The sequence below is a fragment of the Heliangelus exortis genome, chromosome 17 (genome assembly GCF_036169615.1).
Source record: "Heliangelus exortis chromosome 17, bHelExo1.hap1, whole genome shotgun sequence".
Taxonomy (NCBI): domain Eukaryota; kingdom Metazoa; phylum Chordata; class Aves; order Apodiformes; family Trochilidae; genus Heliangelus; species Heliangelus exortis.
This window is the reverse complement of record NC_092438.1, coordinates 15,018,053-15,035,031: the sequence shown is the minus strand read 5'-3', so window position 1 is coordinate 15,035,031 and position 16,979 is coordinate 15,018,053. Positions and strand designations below refer to the sequence as shown.

Here is a 16,979-nt window from a genome sequence, read left to right as displayed (position 1 = left end):
CCCCCGCCGGGTCGCTCCAGGCAGGGAAGGGCCCGCGGCAGAACCCCGGGGCCATCTCCCGGTAACGTCCCCTGTGACCTCAGCCCCGGTCCCCCGCCAGCGTCCCCGGCCCGGGGCGCCCCGGCGGGGCCCGAAGGCAGCATGAGCGTCACGGTGGGGCTGGGGGAGCTGCTGGACATGGCCTTCGGCACGCCCGAGAGCGGCAGCCCCCAGCTCGGAGCCCTCCGCATCCTCCTGCGGGGCCTCCTGCAGCATCTCCAGCCCCGGGACGCCCCGGCCCAGGTCGGGGAGGGCGACGGGGGTGTCCTGGAGCCCCCCGCCATCGAGGGCAGGGGGAAAGCCGGGTCCCTTCATCAGCAGAGGTGGCCGGGGCTGGGGAGGGCCGAGGGGCAGCCCCCGGGCGGGCTGGCTGCCGAGACGCGGCCAAGGGTGCAGCTGAAGAACGGTTTGGAAGTGACGGAGGAGGGGATGACCAAGGTGAGAAGCCAGGGATGGTGGCCCTGCTGCCCCACGGAGTGTCACAGCCACGTCCTCCACACACACCGAGACCCCCGTGCCGGGTGTTGCCCGTTGCTGCCCCGGGACCAGGGAGCCTGGGGAAGCACCCAGGCACCTTCCTGGCTCTGCTCGCCCCAGCCCTGCTTGGGACCAATTAAAGAGCGATCTTTAACGCAGCCACTGGCCAGAGGTGGTTTCAGTCCCTTCTCACCCGGCCCTGGGGCTCCATCAGTCCTTGCTTTGACATTTAAGTCTGCTGGGTCCCTTTCTGCTCTGGCAAGGGTTTCCCAGCTGCACTGGCAGCTTCCGATGCCCCTGCAGAGACCGCAGCTTCTCCACCGGGATCCTCCCTCCTTCCCTCCCTCTCTGCCCTGGGGCTACAGCGAGTGCCCGAGCTGCAGGTGACAACAGGACCGCTGGCAGGCAGAGTGTCCCCATGCCACGGCAGGATGTTGGAGTTTAGACCCGGAGTTGGAAATGCAACACGTAACCTCAGGGCTGGCTTTCTGCTCGAGCAGAGCAATGCTGAGCCGTGGTAGCTTTGTGCTGTCCCCATAGGCAGCCCCATAGAGATGACCCATGGCAAACCCAACACTTCTCCACCCCTTGTGAGGCCTGGCAGCCCCAGCCTGGTCCCAGCTCACGTGCCACCACCTTGACTTCGAGCACAACCACAAAGCAAAGGGAAAAGGCAAGAGCGTTTTGCCAGTGTCAGGGTTTAACACTGGCCCGGCAATGAAACCGAGTACCAGACGCTCTCTGTTAATCTCTCTCTCCTCCCTGATAAGAAAGGAGAGAGAATAAGGGAGAGAGACCTATGGGTTGGAAACTAAACTACACAACTTTAATGAAACAGTAATGATAAATAGGAAAAATTACTAAATATATACAAATATACAAGAAAATGGATACCACATTTCTCCCCCCTCTCCCCCAATAGCTCTCACGTCACCCCCGAGGCTGCAGGGCAGCTCTGGGAAAGTCCAGGCTGGACTCCTGGGGTCGGCAGCAGTTGGGAGCTGGAGGCAGGAACACACAGATATGGGCTGGCATGGATCAGGAGCACAGGCAGAGGAAGGGACGGGATCCTTCCAGGATGCCGGGGTGAAGGAAGGGAAGCAGGAAAGGCAGGAAAGGCAGGCAGCAGAAGCTGGAAGCAGGAAATCTGGCTTGGCCCTCGTGATCCCTCAAATTTATACTGAGGATGAGGTATATGGGATGGAATACTCTGTTTGGTCAATTCTGGCATCTATCTTGTCCGTTCCTCCCCAAAGGAGGGATGCAGGTGGGACCTCTTGATGTTTTCCTCAGAGCTGAGCAGTGTCCTTGGCTCTGCACACCAGTCTCTAGCAGTAACTATAAACATCAAGTGTTATCAGTCCTAGAAACACACACTGTCTGAGAAACTTGCTGTTAGTTTCAGCAAGTGCAACTACTTACAAGAGACTGAGCTAAAAGCAAAAGTACAAGACAGAAAATCACCTTTATCCTGGCCCAAACCAGGACAGCCAGGAAGCTGGAGCTGGGATGCTTGTTCCTCCCAAATGTCTTCAATTTCAGTTTTGGGGAGCTCTGTGGGCATGGCCATGAGCTGACCCGGTGTGGATGATGCTGTGGCAGCCCCACTGGTCCCAGAAGCACCCCCAACCTCTGTTCACCATGGTCACCAGCCAAATCCATGTTCCTCAGGTCATGGACATGATGCAAGAGATGCACACCACCATCTGCTCCCTGAAAACCACTGTCGAGGGTTTCCAGGAGGAACTGAAGCTCCTGAAGGACAGTTTCCAAAAGGTGTGTGTGTGGAGCCATGCTGCTTGCTGGAAAGCTCTTGGCTGAGGGGTTGGGCTGCCTGGGGACCTTCACGGACAGCAAGGGAACATGGGGTGACAGGGATGAGATCCCAAGCCCTGGGAGATGTGGGATCTGCCCTGCAGCTCACAGGTTGCAGATAGACTCTGTCTGCAGCCTGACCTGGGCTGGGTGCTGCTGATCCCTGTCTGTCCCTGCCGATGCCAATCCCAATCCCTGCCATTCCAACCCTGTGGATGCAGACCCCCTGATGCCTCTGTCTCACAGGGGGCTCGGGAGGACCTGCAAGAGCAGTCGGTGCATCAGGAAGAGCATGGCCACCTCCTGCAGAGCATCCTGGAGCAGCTGGTGAGCGGGAGCAGCATCTGTGGCACTCTGCAGAGCTTTGGAGAGAAATCTGGTTGCAGAGAACCACTCAACACCCAGCTCCTGGGACTGCCCCAAGCTGTCCAGGGTCAGGCTTTGGAAAATCCTTACAGAAAACACACTCAGGCCTCCCAAGAGCTGCCCTGGCCATGGTTACCTTCCTCAGCAAGCATCTGGACCATCTGGCAAGGTCTCTTTCCTAGCCACTGGAGCAGAGACATCCATCCCTGGACACCCCGTTTCCTGCTGTTTTCCACCAGGCACCTCCACTGCTCTTGTTCCTCCTGGAATGCCAGGAGAGCATCATAACCCTGGGACAAGGCAGCACAGACACAGGGGTGGATTAAACCCTCTAGATTTGGAAGCCCCAGGGGACCTGCCAGGGGTGGGGACACCGCTGGGGATGGTGGCAGGGTTTGGCATTGCCCTCCTCATCCCGGGGGCTGTCTGGGCTCTCTGCTCCCAGAGCAGGGCTGATTTCTCTCCTGGTTGCAGGTGGAGGTGCAGCAGGAGCTGAGCTCCTTCCCCTGCAACACTGCTGCTCCGTGCTGGAGCTCTGTCTGGGATGTGCCCACTGGTGAGGTAGGTGCAGGCTCTCAGGTCCCAGGGTCCCTCTCCGGGGGCTGGCAACGCCCCTCAGCTCCAGGACATCACAAGGATCTTCTCTCTCCCCAAAACCTTGGGGAATGCTTCGTTTCAGAACCTCTCTGGCCAGGAGCTCGGTGCTGAGCCCTCTCAGGAGCCAGCCCAGGAGGTCCCGTGCAAGCTGAGCTGGCTGCTGGATCAGTACGAAGTCGTGGGGACCAGTGCCAGCCACTACGAGAGCCACCTCCAGCACCCCAGTGAGCACCAGCATCCCCACCAGACGGGGCTGTGCCACCAGACCTTTGCAGCACTGGGGGATGGCGGGGCCACACTCAGCCACCCCCTCTGAGTCCCCAAGCCCCTGCAGCCAGCCCCCTTGTCCCTCTGCCTCTCCCCCAGCCTCGCTGGCACGGCTGGGACCCGGGCACTGCACCCTGTGAGTCTCGGTGCTGATCACACCGTGGGGGTGGCAGCAGGGCTAGGGGGGGCTAAGCCATAAAAGCCCCCTGGGTTTGGGACAGCAGGGTGCTGGGGGCCTGCAGGAGCAGTGCTGCAAAGCTTTGGTGTCTGATTTCAGCACACGTGGGGACCTCGGAGGACACAGCTGCCCAACCGGAGAAGGTGCCGAGTGAGATGAGGCACCTCAAGGACGGAGGAGAGAAGGTGCCCGGCTGCGGGGGCCTCAGGGGGGTTGCCCGAGGGTCCAGGGGCTGAAGATCGGTACCCTGTTTGCCAGGAATGCACTGAGGCATCCTTCGGGATGTCCTGGCTAGCCACTCATTGGGGTCACCCGTGAGCACACCTCCCTGCCTCTCCCCAGGTCCTACAGCCACCCTGTTTCTCACCCAGGGCCATATCTGTCCTCTCCAGGGGCTGGATTTTGGCAGGCAGGTGCTGGACCAGGTGGGGCAGCTGCAGGAGCAGTGCTCGAGGCTGCAGGAGGCTGCGGAGCGGCTCTGGGGTGACACCAAGGACACCCAGGTGAGCACAAACCCGGGCTCAGCTCGGGTGACATTCGTGCCAAGGTTGGCATCTGAACCAGATGCACGGGGCTTGCCCCCAACTCTGAAGTGGCTCAGTGTGCCAGGATTTTGTGGCCATGGCACACGGTGGAACTGGGGATGAACAGGGGTGAGCAGCTCCCGGGGAGGCACAGGAGAGGGAGGGAAGGTGGCTGGGGACATGTGGCAAGTGTGGGGTCTGTGGTGGGTGGTGGAGCACCCAGCCATGAGCACGGTGACAGAGCTGGGGGCCAGCAGGGGATGGCTGACCCCATGCTCCCTGCAGGAAGGAGAGAAGGCTGAGCTGGAGACCAAGGCAAGCCAGGAGGATCTGCAATGTGCCATGGTCCAGCTGAGAGAGGTGATGCAGGACCTGCTGCAGAGGATGTCCCAGATGGACCAGGACAGGCAGAAAGCCCTAGAGAACCTCCTCAACAAGATAGACTCCAAGGTAGCAGTGGTGGGGATGGAGGGATGCACCAGGACAGGGAGCACATTCCCACCTGGGGAGGGTGAATCCTGAATCTGCCAACGCCAAGAGATGATGATCCATGCATCGTGGTTGGCCACGTGTCCCAGGGTGTCCCAAATGTCCCTCAGAGGCAACACCACCCCTCGAAATGGTGTCCCAACACCCCCCCTGCCCTCCCTGCAGCTGGACTCCGTGGCACTGCCTCCCCAGCAGACCCCAGCGGAGCAGCTCCCCCATCACTGCCTCTGCCAGGGATCCTGCTGTGCTGCCACCTGGGCTGCTGGCTTCAAGAGGTGGGGGCTGCTGGGTCCCATCCCACCTTATCCCCTCCTGTGCTGCCCCATCCCCTCCCGTGCTGTTCTACCCTACCCTGTCTGCCCATCCAGACTCTGTCCCACCCTGCCCACGAGGTGCCAGCTGCCCCATGGGGTACTGGCCACCCATGGCACCCCATGGGGTCCCTCGGGTGCTGGTGGGGTGCTCAGCAGCTGCTCCTGTGCTGCAGGCAGCTCTTTGAGCCAGTGAAATGCATCTCCTGTAACAGACCCCTGGCCACAGCTCCGGCACAGTGAGTACCCCCCAGCCCCCCCATAATCCCCCCTCCCACACTGGAGGCTGCTGCCTGACTCTGCCTCCACGTCCCCATCCACAGGCCCTTGGTGACAGTCAGGAAGAGCCAGTTCCTCCAGACCCAGCCAGCCCATGCCAGTGCCTCCCACTCCCCAGCACAGCGACTGCCAAGGTGAGGCTTGCCAAGCACTGCTGGGTCCCTCTCCCTGCCTCTGGGGTCCCTCTCCCTGGGCAGGGAGGGTGACACGGGTGCTCCCTGCCCAGGGAAAGCAAAGGGAGAGGCAGCAGCAGAGCCAGCCGGGGCCCTGCAAGTCCCGTGGGGGCACTGTCCAGGTCCAGCTCCCTCCTCACCATCTGTCCCTGTGGGAACCCTGCAGACTACACCTGCAAGACCGTGAGCCCCATCCCCGTGTGTCCCCTCTGCTCTGAAACCCACTGGGGCCCCTGGCCTGGGGTGGTAGAACCAGGCTGGGCACCTCCTAAGGCACCGCCTGCTCTTCCCTCCAGAGAGAAGTGGATATTTTGGGCACTGATGGCATCATCTACAAGGGCAGGCTGAGCTCCCCCCCTGCCAGCAGGGCCCCGGCTGTGGGCAAGGACCCCCCAGGTAGAGGAGCTGCCCTGGGCACCACGTTGGCTCCAGACAAGCTGTGCAGCCACATCCCACCGGGGCTGAGCCCCCAGCAGCCCCTCGTCCCCCCCGTGCTAACCGTGTCTGTGCTTTCACCCAAAGCAACCAAGACCCCCCAGCCCCCAGAGAAGTTACACCGTGTCCCCAAGTACAGCAGCCACTACCGCTCTCTGTACTCATGTGAGTCTGCCACGGGTGTCCCCCAGCCCACTGGGCTCACCTGGTGGGCTCAGCCCGCTGCTTGGCACTCCTGGGGGCTCCTGGAGGTGCTGCTGGGGGTGTCACACCCTGTTCAAGGCTGTTTGTCCCTCTGCATTGCAGGTGCTGCCATCCGAAGGCCATCATCCTGGGGGGCTGGCAGCAGGCTGCCACGGGGGGCAGCAGGACAGCAGGCACCGGGGCTGGCTGGGGGGCTGTGAGGGGGCTTTGGGGTCAGGAGGGGACAGAGGCACCGGGGTTGTGCTGCCTGGGCTGGGGGGGATGGTGGTGGTGGATGGGACATTGTACATTAACACTGCAGACCACAAAGCTGTTTCTTCTCTATTGCCTCTCCTGCAAAGTGGTCCCTCTGGTTCAGGTCTGTGTTCTCTTTTTCCAATCCTGAGGCTCCTGGTGGCCCTGGAAGAGCCACACAGAGGTTCCTTTACCCACCACCCAGATCTCCACACATCTTCACCAGTCTGATGGTGCTTCCTGAGCCCAGACCCCTTCTCTGTCACAGCTCCATACCACACAGAACACACCTCAGCGACCATCCCCACATCCAGCAGAATTCCACCTTGTCCTCAATGTGCTCAGGACACGAGGCCAACAGCCCCACCTGGTCCAAACACCACCGGTTCGGATCAGTCCAGTGGGGTGGGACTGAGCCAGGCAGCTCCAGCACAACCTCCTGCAAGGCAGCTCCACAGGGTAAGAACCAGCTCCAGCCCGAGGCTGTACAGGAGGGGCCCTGACTGAAACCATTGCTCCTGTAATGTTTATTTTAGCAACATCATTAAGAGATTAAAAATATTGACTGGTGAGTGCAGGGATGCCAGGGCACCACCTCCTGGGGATGCTGACCTTCAAGGGACCTGTCACCAGGTGAGGAGGGGATGGGGCCAGGTGACAGCCAGACACCCAGGACCAGCAGGTGTCACAGACAGTGTCCCCACAGCCCTGCCACCAGCCTGTCCCTGCTCGGGGTGGGGTCTCACACCCACAGCTGATGTTGGGAGGCAGCAGCTGGAGACAGACTGGCTTCTGCTGGGGCTGAGCCCTGCCATGAGCCCTGCCAGAGGCTGCCGGCAGTCACCACACGGTGACGGTGGGGATGGGGCTTCGGTAGCAGCAGACACACAGCACAGAGGTGGCCAGCCCCAGCTGACAGGCACGGGATGCACAGAGAGGACCCTGCAACACCCCAGGAAGGGAACAGCCTTCCCCGTGTCCCGTCACTGCTGCACAGGAAGCAAGGACACCGGGTTCAAAGCAGAGCGTGTATTGCAAGCGGCTGCGGCGCGTCCCGAGAGACTTCCAGCCGCCGGGAGAAAAGAACAGAGGGGTTAAAAACAATCCCAGTCTCTAGGGTTACACTGTGTCATGCAAACAGCCCCGGGGCAAACCCCATCTCAGGTGGGGAGGGGAGGGTGTGCCGGCCCTGTTGCCCATCCCCGGGTGGGCGAGGGGCTCGGGAGCCATCCCCCAGCCCTGCTCACCAGCGAGCACGGCGCATGCGGGGTGGAGGCTGCAGCCCAGCAGGAACAGCCCCGGCTCCCTCCCTCACCAAAAACAAGCTGCGTGGGGTGTCTGCCCCCCACCCGGTCGAGCGGGGCCGTGGGAGAGGGGGAAACGCTCGGGTACGTCCCACTCTGCCTGTCGGGGCGGCCCAGGGGACGGGGAGGAAGGGACCTCCTCCCTAAACGTCACTCGCATGCAAACTCCGGCGTCCCAAGAGAGGAGGGGGTGCTGGCTCCCCAAGAGCCCGGCAGCCCCGGGGTCCCGCGTCCCTCGCAGGCTCCGCTGTCCCTGGGGAGCTCCGTTCAGCTGGAGGACAAGTAAAAACTACTTCAAACCAAACCCATGCAAGGCAGCTATTTGCTCGTGTGTGTCTCAGCCAGACGCCCTGGCAGCAGAGTTCCTCTCCTCTCCTCTCCGGGGGGGCGGGGGGTGTATATATATATATTTATATATATTTATACGCAGGGGTCCCCGCCGCGTCGGCTGCGGGCCGCGGCCTCATCTCTCTGCCTCCATGGTGACGTTGGCCTTCTGTTCTGCCGTGGCCTGCTGGGAGACGGCGCCCGGCCAGCCCGAGGGCTGCGCCGGAGGGGCCGGAGTCCACACGCTCTGCTGCTGGCCGGGGGGAGAGGCCGCGGGCCAGGAGGGGTTGAAGGCCCCGTGTTGGGGCAGCGGCGGGGCCGGGGGCGGCGGGGAAGTCGCCATGGAGGCCACGGGGCTGCTGCTGTTGAAGCTCTCGGAGGCCTTGAGGCGGGAGAACATGGTGAGGGCGTCGGGGAAGTTGGGCGGCGTGGCCGGTGTGTTGGCGGGAGTGCACATCTGTGGGAGGGAGACACCGGGTCAGGAGGGACCGCGGGGGCTCCACGGTGTGTCCATCCATGGATACACACACGGACATATGGATACACACAGGCACATGCATAAACACACACAGACACACACAGGCACATGCATAAACACACACACAGACATACACAAACACACACAGACACACACACACACATACATAAACACACACAGACACACACAGACAAAGACACATACATAAACACACACAGATATGTGCACACAGACACACACATGGACATGCACACACATACATAAACAGATGGACACGTGCACACAGACATGGACACATGTGTGGACATGCACACAGACATGCATGGACACATGCAGACAGACACGGACACACATGGACATATGGACAGAGGCACATAGATACATGCACATGGACACAAGTGCACACACGGACACGCATGGACACAGACACGGGCACACACACAGACACATGCACAACATGGACACACGTGCACACAGACATGCACAACATGGACACACAGACACACACAGACACACACAGACACACACAGACACACACAGACACACACAGACACACACAGACACAGCTGCTGTTGGGCACACTCCTGCCAGGCTCCGTGTTTTTTCTGTCTCCAGCAGGCACACGAGGGCTGTCCCGTGTGGCCGGGCACACATCCTTGACACAGCCCCGTGCCCCAGGCCCCCCCTGCCCCTCTCTGCCCTCGTGGGGCTGCAAGGGCGGTGTCAGCCCCGCTGTCCCACTGCATGGGACGGGCTGTGGCACCCCGGCCATTCCCAAGGAAAATCTCCCTTGGCAGGCAGCTCAGGCAGCTCTGGCAGCACCCAGCATGACCCCCCCTGGAGCTGAGAAGCAGTAAGCTGGGCACCAGCAACAGCATCAAGCGCCCACCAGCTGGTGCTGTGCCCTGGGTGAATGCTGGAGAGGTAGAAAAGCACTTACCATCTGATGGTGGTGGCTGTAGGGGATGTTTGTTTCTTGGAAAAAAGCACTGAGAGCAGTCTGGGGAAAAAATATAAAAAATAAAGGAAAGGAAAGGAAAACGACGTTACAAGCTGCATGCAAACTGGGCACCCACTTTATCCCTGTGCACAAGGACAGACCTTTGCAAGACCCTAAGATGATCAAAAACATTCCTGGGGGTCTGGACTGTGCCCGCAGCCTCCCTGCCTGTGTGGAAAGCAGTGCACACAGCTGCCTGCCTGTCCCCAGGCAGGATCCCATGGATTTGGGATCACTGTGCTCACTCCTGAGAAGCAGCCACTGCTGGAGCTGACCCCAGCAGGCATTTCACAACTCACAGCAGTGCTCCACAACCTCTGCGTGCAGGGAGAGGAGGGAAAAGAAATCCAAACCCGGCAGGGGAAGCCCAGCAGGAACCAGTTTGATGCATGTCCTTAACAGGACAAGATCAACACCACCACATTCAGGCTGGGGCTACAGCAGGTAACCCACCCCACACACCAGAGCACTTCTGATCCTGGCACAGGCAGGGCAGGGTTATGACTGACATGATTTTGGTTGGCTTCCAGCTCAGACCAGTAACAATCTGGTAAATATGTCACATGCCAGAGGCATGTGAGAGGACAAGGAGGGGCTGCAGGGAAGGAAGGGGGGGCACAGGCTGGCCAGGAGCACAACCAGCCCAGGACTGGAAGGAGCAGAGGGTGCAGGCACGATTGATGAAGGTGAATGCTGAGCTAGGCCTAGGTAAAAACGTTTTAATTCAGACTTGATTAAAATGCTAGAGAATTGGTTTGGATTCAGCTCTGGTTAGAGGAAAGCCCTTGGGTAACTCAGCCCCCAGCCCAGGGGTAGCCAGGTCTGCAGCTCTACAAGCCAGGAGCGAGGCACAGGGTCATGGCACCACTGAGACTTTGCTCCCTTCCTTGGGGTTACCCAATCTGGTTTAAAACAAAACAAAAAACAAACAAACCAAACCAAACCAAAACAACAACAAAACCCACAAAAAAACTGACAAAAAAAAAGCAGAAAACCCTGGAAAAAGCAGAGGCAGGTTGTACCAAACCCTACATGCCTGAAGCAACCAAAACCCTAGCACCACACACGCCCCTTGTCCCGGTGCCCACGGCCACACACTCCCGTGTCACACCCAGGAAGGGGATGCACAGCTCACTGCTCTTCTGCCTCAACACCCCCCGAGCTGGCAGGCCCTGGAAAGGCAGCACTCACAGCCCTGGGGAGCTGGTGCTGGATGCTTGCCATGGGGGGTTTAGGGTTTCCTGGCAAAAAGGGGTAAACTATCAGCAAGAGCAGGTGGCAGCCGGGAGCAGTATCTGCACACAGCCACCCCGGCACGGGTGGGGGGAGCAATTGTGGCTGTGGAGCCTGGCAATACCCAGGCTGGCAATAGCCAGGCCTTTCCCAACAATCTGCAGTCCTCTGGCTGTGTTCAATAACCCAGCACCCGCAGCCAGCCTGCCCGGACCCGTGGGATTTCCCTGAGGGGCAGGCAGCAGGATGAGGGGCTGCTGGGCTGGAGATTCCCTCTGAACAGGCTGACACATGTCAAGCAAACAGCTGACGGAGACACGGGCAGTTTTGAGGCAGCAACACCCCCACCACTGTGCTGCCTGTTGTCCTGGGTACAGTCTGATGTCCACAGGCACAGGCACACACACACACACACACACACACACACACACAGACACACAAACACACAGACAGACACACACACACACACCCTGGCTCAGGCAGACTGTGATAAGAAAGGGGGGAACAGCAAAGGGGAAGCAGAGGCAGAGAGGTGAGGTGTGGGCACAGGCTGTACTCTGATTAAATCAGCCCCGTGCTCCTCCTGTCCTAGCAGCCCCGTAGCTGAGACTGTGGCACAGGCAGACAGGGGATGAGAAGGTCCCCACTGTCCCCCTGAGCTGCCACCAAGCCCTGCTAGGGCTGGGACAGGAGCTGTGACCTGGCTGGAGGAAGCACTCCACTGCTGCAGGCCCCTCTGCCTAAGACACTGCATCTCCTCCCCTCCATCTGCCCCTTCCCAAAGGTGGCAGAAACAACCCCTCTGCCCGCAGTGCCCACAGCATGTGTCCCTCCAGCTGCAGGGGACAGCTGCCACCTCCCAGAGGTGCCCCAACCCAGAGGCCAGTGCTCCCTCATCCTGGGTGGCATCCAGGGACACACATGTACCCAAAGCTGCTGATGCCACCTGGTTTCCAGCCAGCAGCACTGGAAGGCAACCAGTGCCACAGCAAAGCCAGTTAAGGCTCCTCTGATTGACCACAGCAGCAGCAGCACCCTGGACCAAAGGCCCTGCTGCCTGTGCCACCCTGGTGCGAGTGGGAGCAGGGCAGAGCACCATGCCCTGCATCTCAGGCCCCTGGGTCACACAGAGCTCAAACCAGGGTGCCAAGAAGCCCCTGTGATGGCCAAAGCAGAGGGAAGGTGGCTGCAGGGAGAAGAGGTGAATGTGAGAATGCAGAAGCTCGGCTGGAGGAGCAGGACACCCAGCTCTGATGGGACCCTGGGTGCTGTTGGAGTCCCTGCCTCTCACTGCCCAAGCAGCTCCTGCACCAGCTCCCAGCTATGGGTGCTGCCAGCCCTGGTGCCAGAGCAGCCCCAGGGGGGGCACCCTGCCCTTGAGCCACAAAAAGGACTCAATAAAACACAAATAAATCAGCAGAGGAAAAGTCAACCATGGACACAGCTGGACACCTGTTCCTCCTCTGGTTCCCCACACACAACCTCACCACACTGAACACAGACATGACACTTAGCACCAGGAAAAAGGAAGGAATAGGTGGCTTTTTTAAGGCTGATATCTTCTTATCCTTCCCAAGCAGCCCCAGAGGCAACCAGCATGTAACAAAGCCAATTAATACTCTTCTGCTGGGGAAGAAGACTGATCCACTGCACAACACAAGGCTCTGCAAACTCAGAAACATCTCCCTGGTAGCCTGCTGAGTCCCAGCCATGGTGCCTGAGGTACCTGCTGCCTTCTCTGGCTTCTCCAGAACAGGCAGCACCTGCAGCCCCGAGGCTGAGTGCCAGCCCTCACACAGAGTCACTCCAAGTCTTTTCTTAGGCCTGCAAACCTCCTGCTCCCACCAGCCAGGGCACTGCTCCAGCTGCAGGGAGCAGGGCACAGCTCACGGTGCTGCCAGGGCTGCAAACCACACCGGCTGTGCCCTGAAACACCCGTGGAGTCCTGGCGAGTGGGAGAGGTGATCCACAGGCTAACCACGAGCTCTTGTCAGGCCCCTCGGTACGGTACAGCCTCTGACCAGCTCCTGCTGCACCCAGGGCAGATGTACCCCCAGCAGCTTCCTGACCTCCTGCCCTGCTCGCTCTCCTGGATTGGGTTCTTTCCTCCGGACAAACTCCAGGTCTGCCAGAGCCAGCAGGACACCGTGCCCAGCAAACCCCTTCTGCAGCCTCCCCTGCATTCTCTCCCACCAGCCACACCAGCCCAGGAAAGAGGTCTCAAACCATCAGCCTTACCCCCAGCCCCGAAGCACTGTGTTTCACAGCAGCCCCCCCCTCTCCTCCTGCCCCTGACCCAACCCCCAGGGTTCTGCTCCCCACTTATTCAGGAAAGGTCCCGGGTGGGTGGGGTGGAGGCCAGGTCAGAGCTGGGACACACAGCTCTCCTGTCACCTGGCTGCTGTGCAGACCCCCTCTCCCCACGGGGGTCTCCCGAGGCAGAAGCAATGTTCCCAAGGTCCCCCTGACCCATTGTTGCCAAGGACCCCCCAGAGCAGCACTGGGAACCCGAGAAGCCTTAGAGAGGAGGCAGTGCCAGCTACCACCGAGCTTGCCTGAACTCCCCCACTTGACACTGGCTGCAGACAGCCCACAGCACTGCACCAGAATAACAAATGCCTCTCAGCATCGCGGGCTCGGGGAGGTGAGAGCACGCTGGAGTCAGGAGACACCTCCCCAGCGTGACTCCCCGAGGAAGCCGTGCCCAGCGGCCATTTTGCAAAGGGAATTATCTGACCGCTGCACCAGGAGTCAGTGGAACATGGGAACTGCTCATCCCGCTTTGTTTACAGCCCGGCTTCCTCCCCGTCATGTGAGTGAGAGCCAAGCTGTTTGTACTTGTGCAACTCGCCAAACGGTGGCAAAAGTTCTGCAAAAACGCCTCGTGGAAGGACACTAAAAACTTTTTTTTTTTTTTTTGGTCATCCCTTCCCAGCTCTTTGGCGACACGCGCGGAGGTGGTGGAAGCGGATCCCGCCCGCCCCAGAGGGACAGTCAAACCCTATTAGTAAACAAAACCCTGAGCACGTTACACATCCCGCTCATCCCACTCATCCAACACATCCCAGGCTGCTCCCGGCCGCGGTCCGGAGCGGGAGGGGAACGCGGGCTGGGCTTCCCGCACACCCACGCACGGCTCGGCTTCCAGCCACTCCTGGCCTCCGATTTAGCATCCAGAAATCCCGTGGCGACAGCAAACTGTCCCCGTGCCCGGTCCGTCCATCCCCGTTAGAGAACAAGCCCCGGACCCGGGCCGGGAGGGATGCCCGAGGAGCTCGCACCCAGCCGGGCTGCGGGGAGAGGTGGCCCAGCCACCGGGATGGCTCCGAACCGAACCGAACCTCCTGCTCTCCAGTCTGACTCAGACCTCCTCCTCCCGCATCCCAGAACAGACACTTCAATTACAAAGGTGCCATTAGCGTCAAACCCATCGGCTCCAGCCTAGGGAGCTGCTGGGGCTGCGGGGAAAAAAGGGAAGAGGAGGGGGGGGCGGACAAAAAATCCTCTTTCGAAGCAGCTTTGCTCGCTGCAGCTGCCGCACTCCCCCCGGGCTGCCCGTGCCGGGGCTCCCGAGGAGCACAGCACCCAGAAAGGCTGCGGGGGAGCCCCCGTCCGCACCCCATCCCCACGCGTGACATTGAGCCCCCTCGATGTCGCGGGGTATCCTGCCCGCCAGCAAGAGGACAAGAAACGCTTTGACCTACAAAGTCTCCTCTCCCGCGGCTGCCCGAGGACTCAAACTCGCCGGGGCAGGGCTGCGGAGGGGGGGGAAGGCTGGGGTGGGGTTTTCCAGCCCACGGCCACGCGGGAGGGCCGGGAGAGGGTTCGGCGGTGGGCCCGGCGGGCCCTGGCTCTGCCCGCACCGCGGCTCCCCCGCATCGGGCCCAGACGAGCGCACCGAGACCCGGCCCCGCCGCACGCCGCCCCGACCGCCCCCGCCCCGAGCGCTCGGCGGAGCCGGGGCCCGGTAACCGGTACCGGGGGCGGCGGCCTCACCTCGAACTGCCAGTGGGCCGCCTGCAGCAGCTGCTTGGCCTGGTCCGCGGCGCAGCCGGCCGCCAGCACGAACTGGTTGATCATCACCTGGTGCTTAAGCTCGTCCATGGCCCCGGCCGCCGGCCCCCGCCGCCCCGCCGCGCCCAGCCCGCCCCTCACGGCGCCGCCACCATGGCGGAGCCGGCGCGGCTCACGCCAATGTTTACTGGGCACTGACTCACGGCGCCCGGCGAGCCCCGCCGACGGCCGCCAGGGGAGGGCCGGGGCGCGGGGCGCCGCCGGGAGATGTAGTTCCCTCCCGCCCCGCCGCCGCGGCGCCTCCGCTCCGCCCGGACTACGGCTCCCGGCGGCCCCCGCTTTGTTTGCGGGGAGCGGGCGCTGCGTGAGCGACACGGCAGCCCCGCCAACCGCCGCCCGCGGCTCCGGCCGTACCTGACCGTATATGGTCACCAACGCCGCGGCCACCAACCAGCGGGCGGCGGGGGCGGGACGGGCCCGGGGCGGGGCGGTCACGTGTGCGGGCGGGAGGCGGGGGGGGCGCGGGCGGTGTTTACAGGCGGCCGCGTGCGGTTTCCTGTTGACGTGCGGGGAGCGGCGCGCGGGGCGGGGGCGGGCGGGGCCCTCGGGGCGGGGCTGAACCGGGAGGGGGTGCGGGCATTAACCCGGGATGGGGGTGCGGGGTCGGGTTTAACCGGGATAGGGTTCGGGAATTAACCGGGATGGGGGTGCGGGGCCCGGGCTGTAGTTAACCCGGGATGGGGGTGCGGGACCGAGGTTAACCGGGATAGGGTGCGGAGCCCGGGCCTGTCGGGGGCTCCCAGCCGGTGGAGGGACGGGGGGTGGGGGAGGTAGGAGCAGCCGGTCCCGGGGCTCCCTGGCAGGGCTGAGGGGGGGGTTGATCCCCGCATGGCGGGCGAGGGGGAAAGTTCTGGAAGGTGCGGGGTGGGGGGGGATGTGAAAGGCTCCTCTGAGCAGGCAGCCGGGCCCAGCCGGGTTGCTGAGCACCGGGAGCCGGTAACAGGGACAGGAGGGAATAAAGTGAGGGGAAAGCCAGGGAAGAGCTGGCTGTGCGGGAACTGGGGAGGCTCCGGGAATTGGGGAGGCTCCAGGAATTGGGGAGGCTCTGGGTTTCCTCCGGCTTTTCCTGAGCGGTTCTGGGGCCCGTCCTGCGGTTTGTGTCAGGGCTTGGCCTGGCTGGGGGGGGACCTGAGGGGTTTGGTGAGGCTGAGCAGCTGGTAAGCACCTTACCCAGCTCCTTCCCAGCTGGTAAAGTGCTCCGGGCCTGGGATGATGCCAGGGCAAGGGGATTCCTCCTCCTGACCCCCCTTTTTTTTGTGTGTCCCTGCCCAAATCAGTGAGAGGGTAGCTGTAGGGTGGGGGCAGTGGGATGGGTCAAGAGGTGGCTGCTCCTTTCACCAGAAGTGACCCCAAGAGGGAAGAGTGAGAAGCCTGTAGCCAGCCAGGTGTAAATAAAACACAGAAAACAAACTTCCTGAAGTCTTATTTCAATCAGAGAGACCCAAACTTCTTGAAACCTTGCAGCCAAAGGGGGAAGGGCTGGATCTGGCCCAGCAGCACTTTTGGGGAGGATCATGAGCCCTTTGGAGCAGTGCAGTGTTTAGGGAGGCAAAGTTCATGGGCTTGGCACTCCTGGTGAGGAACAGCTCTGCGTGCAGGCTCCAGGGCTCCCCAGCCTTGATCTACAAGTGCACGGCAAACAGAGCGGGTGACAACACCCGGGAGGGGACAACAGGCAGAGCTAGGGGGTAATAAACCCCTGAGCAGCTGGACTTTGGCTGAGCTGCTCTGCTGGGGGGGAGGTTTGCAGGCAAACACCTCGTGTTTACAGGGCCCTGCTCCTCTGGCTGCCTCGCCAAGGAGGCTCCTGAAGGGTCTGGAGCTGGAGAAACGTGTGTGAAGGGTGTGCTGCCCCAGAACTCCCCTTTCTCACCTGGGTTTTGCAGGAAGGAATGGTGTAGGGGATACCAGCAGGGACAGGGACACAGTGACATGTCTTGGGGTGACAGCATGTGGATGGGCTGGAGCCTGAGAGCTGCTGGAGGCAGCTGGAGGTTCCCTCCTCTGTCCTGCTCCTCCTCTCCAGGTTGTGATGGAGAATGTGGCTCTGGGTTCAGCTTTTCCTGGATGGATTTTGCCCTGCAGGAAAAAGGTTGAGCTGGAGCCTCCTCACCACCCCTGGGATTCTGCAGGGTCCCAGGGGCAGGACCCAGGCCCATTTTCACCCCGGTTCTC

At 61.5% G+C, this 16,979-nt stretch overlaps 2 protein-coding genes across 4 annotated transcripts; one reads left to right on the top strand and one right to left on the bottom strand.

The window, feature by feature from the left end:
• Positions 1–11: 11 nt before the first annotated feature.
• C17H16orf96 (chromosome 17 C16orf96 homolog) lies at positions 12–7,996 on the top strand. Of its 3 annotated transcripts, XM_071761258.1 has the most exons (15): positions 12–477; positions 2,188–2,292; positions 2,578–2,658; positions 3,172–3,258; positions 3,377–3,518; positions 3,839–3,924; positions 4,132–4,242; positions 4,549–4,713; positions 4,918–5,027; positions 5,240–5,302; positions 5,387–5,476; positions 5,569–5,698; positions 5,812–5,911; positions 6,038–6,115; positions 6,257–6,494. In XM_071761258.1, exons 1-15 carry the CDS (start codon positions 142–144, stop codon positions 6,352–6,354), a joined length of 1,782 nt encoding a protein of 593 aa, XP_071617359.1. In that variant the 5' UTR covers positions 12–141; the 3' UTR covers positions 6,355–6,494. The 3 variants fall into 3 exon arrangements, with proteins under 3 accessions (XP_071617359.1, XP_071617360.1, XP_071617361.1); XM_071761259.1 differs by lacking the exon at positions 6,038–6,115; XM_071761260.1 differs by lacking the exons at positions 5,569–5,698; positions 5,812–5,911; positions 6,038–6,115 and having other exon boundaries at positions 6,257–7,996.
• UBALD1 (UBA like domain containing 1) lies at positions 7,403–15,030 on the bottom strand. The gene is made up of 3 exons (XM_071761267.1): positions 14,727–15,030; positions 9,438–9,497; positions 7,403–8,476 (listed from the first exon to the last, which is right to left on the bottom strand). Exons 1-3 carry the CDS (start codon positions 14,832–14,834, stop codon positions 8,156–8,158), a joined length of 489 nt encoding a protein of 162 aa, XP_071617368.1. The 5' UTR covers positions 14,835–15,030; the 3' UTR covers positions 7,403–8,155.
• Positions 15,031–16,979: the final 1,949 nt, after the last annotated feature.

Excerpts from the sequence above, each read along its gene's own strand:
- C17H16orf96 (XM_071761258.1), top strand. The coding sequence starts at position 142 with ATGAGCGTCACGGTGGGGCTGGGGGAGCTGCTGGACATGGCCTTCGGC. Across the intron at positions 478-2,187 it reads CGGAGGAGGGGATGACCAAG|GTCATGGACATGATGCAAGA; the intron begins GTGAGAAGCCAG and ends CATGTTCCTCAG. Across the intron at positions 2,659-3,171 it reads AGAGCATCCTGGAGCAGCTG|GTGGAGGTGCAGCAGGAGCT; the intron begins GTGAGCGGGAGC and ends TCCTGGTTGCAG.
- UBALD1 (XM_071761267.1), bottom strand. The coding sequence starts at position 14,834 with ATGGACGAGCTTAAGCACCAGGTGATGATCAACCAGTTCGTGCTGGCG. Across the intron at positions 9,498-14,726 it reads CGGCCCACTGGCAGTTCGAG|ACTGCTCTCAGTGCTTTTTT; the intron begins GTGAGGCCGCCG and ends TTTTTTCCCCAG. Across the intron at positions 8,477-9,437 it reads ACAGCCACCACCATCAGATG|ATGTGCACTCCCGCCAACAC; the intron begins GTAAGTGCTTTT and ends TCCCTCCCACAG.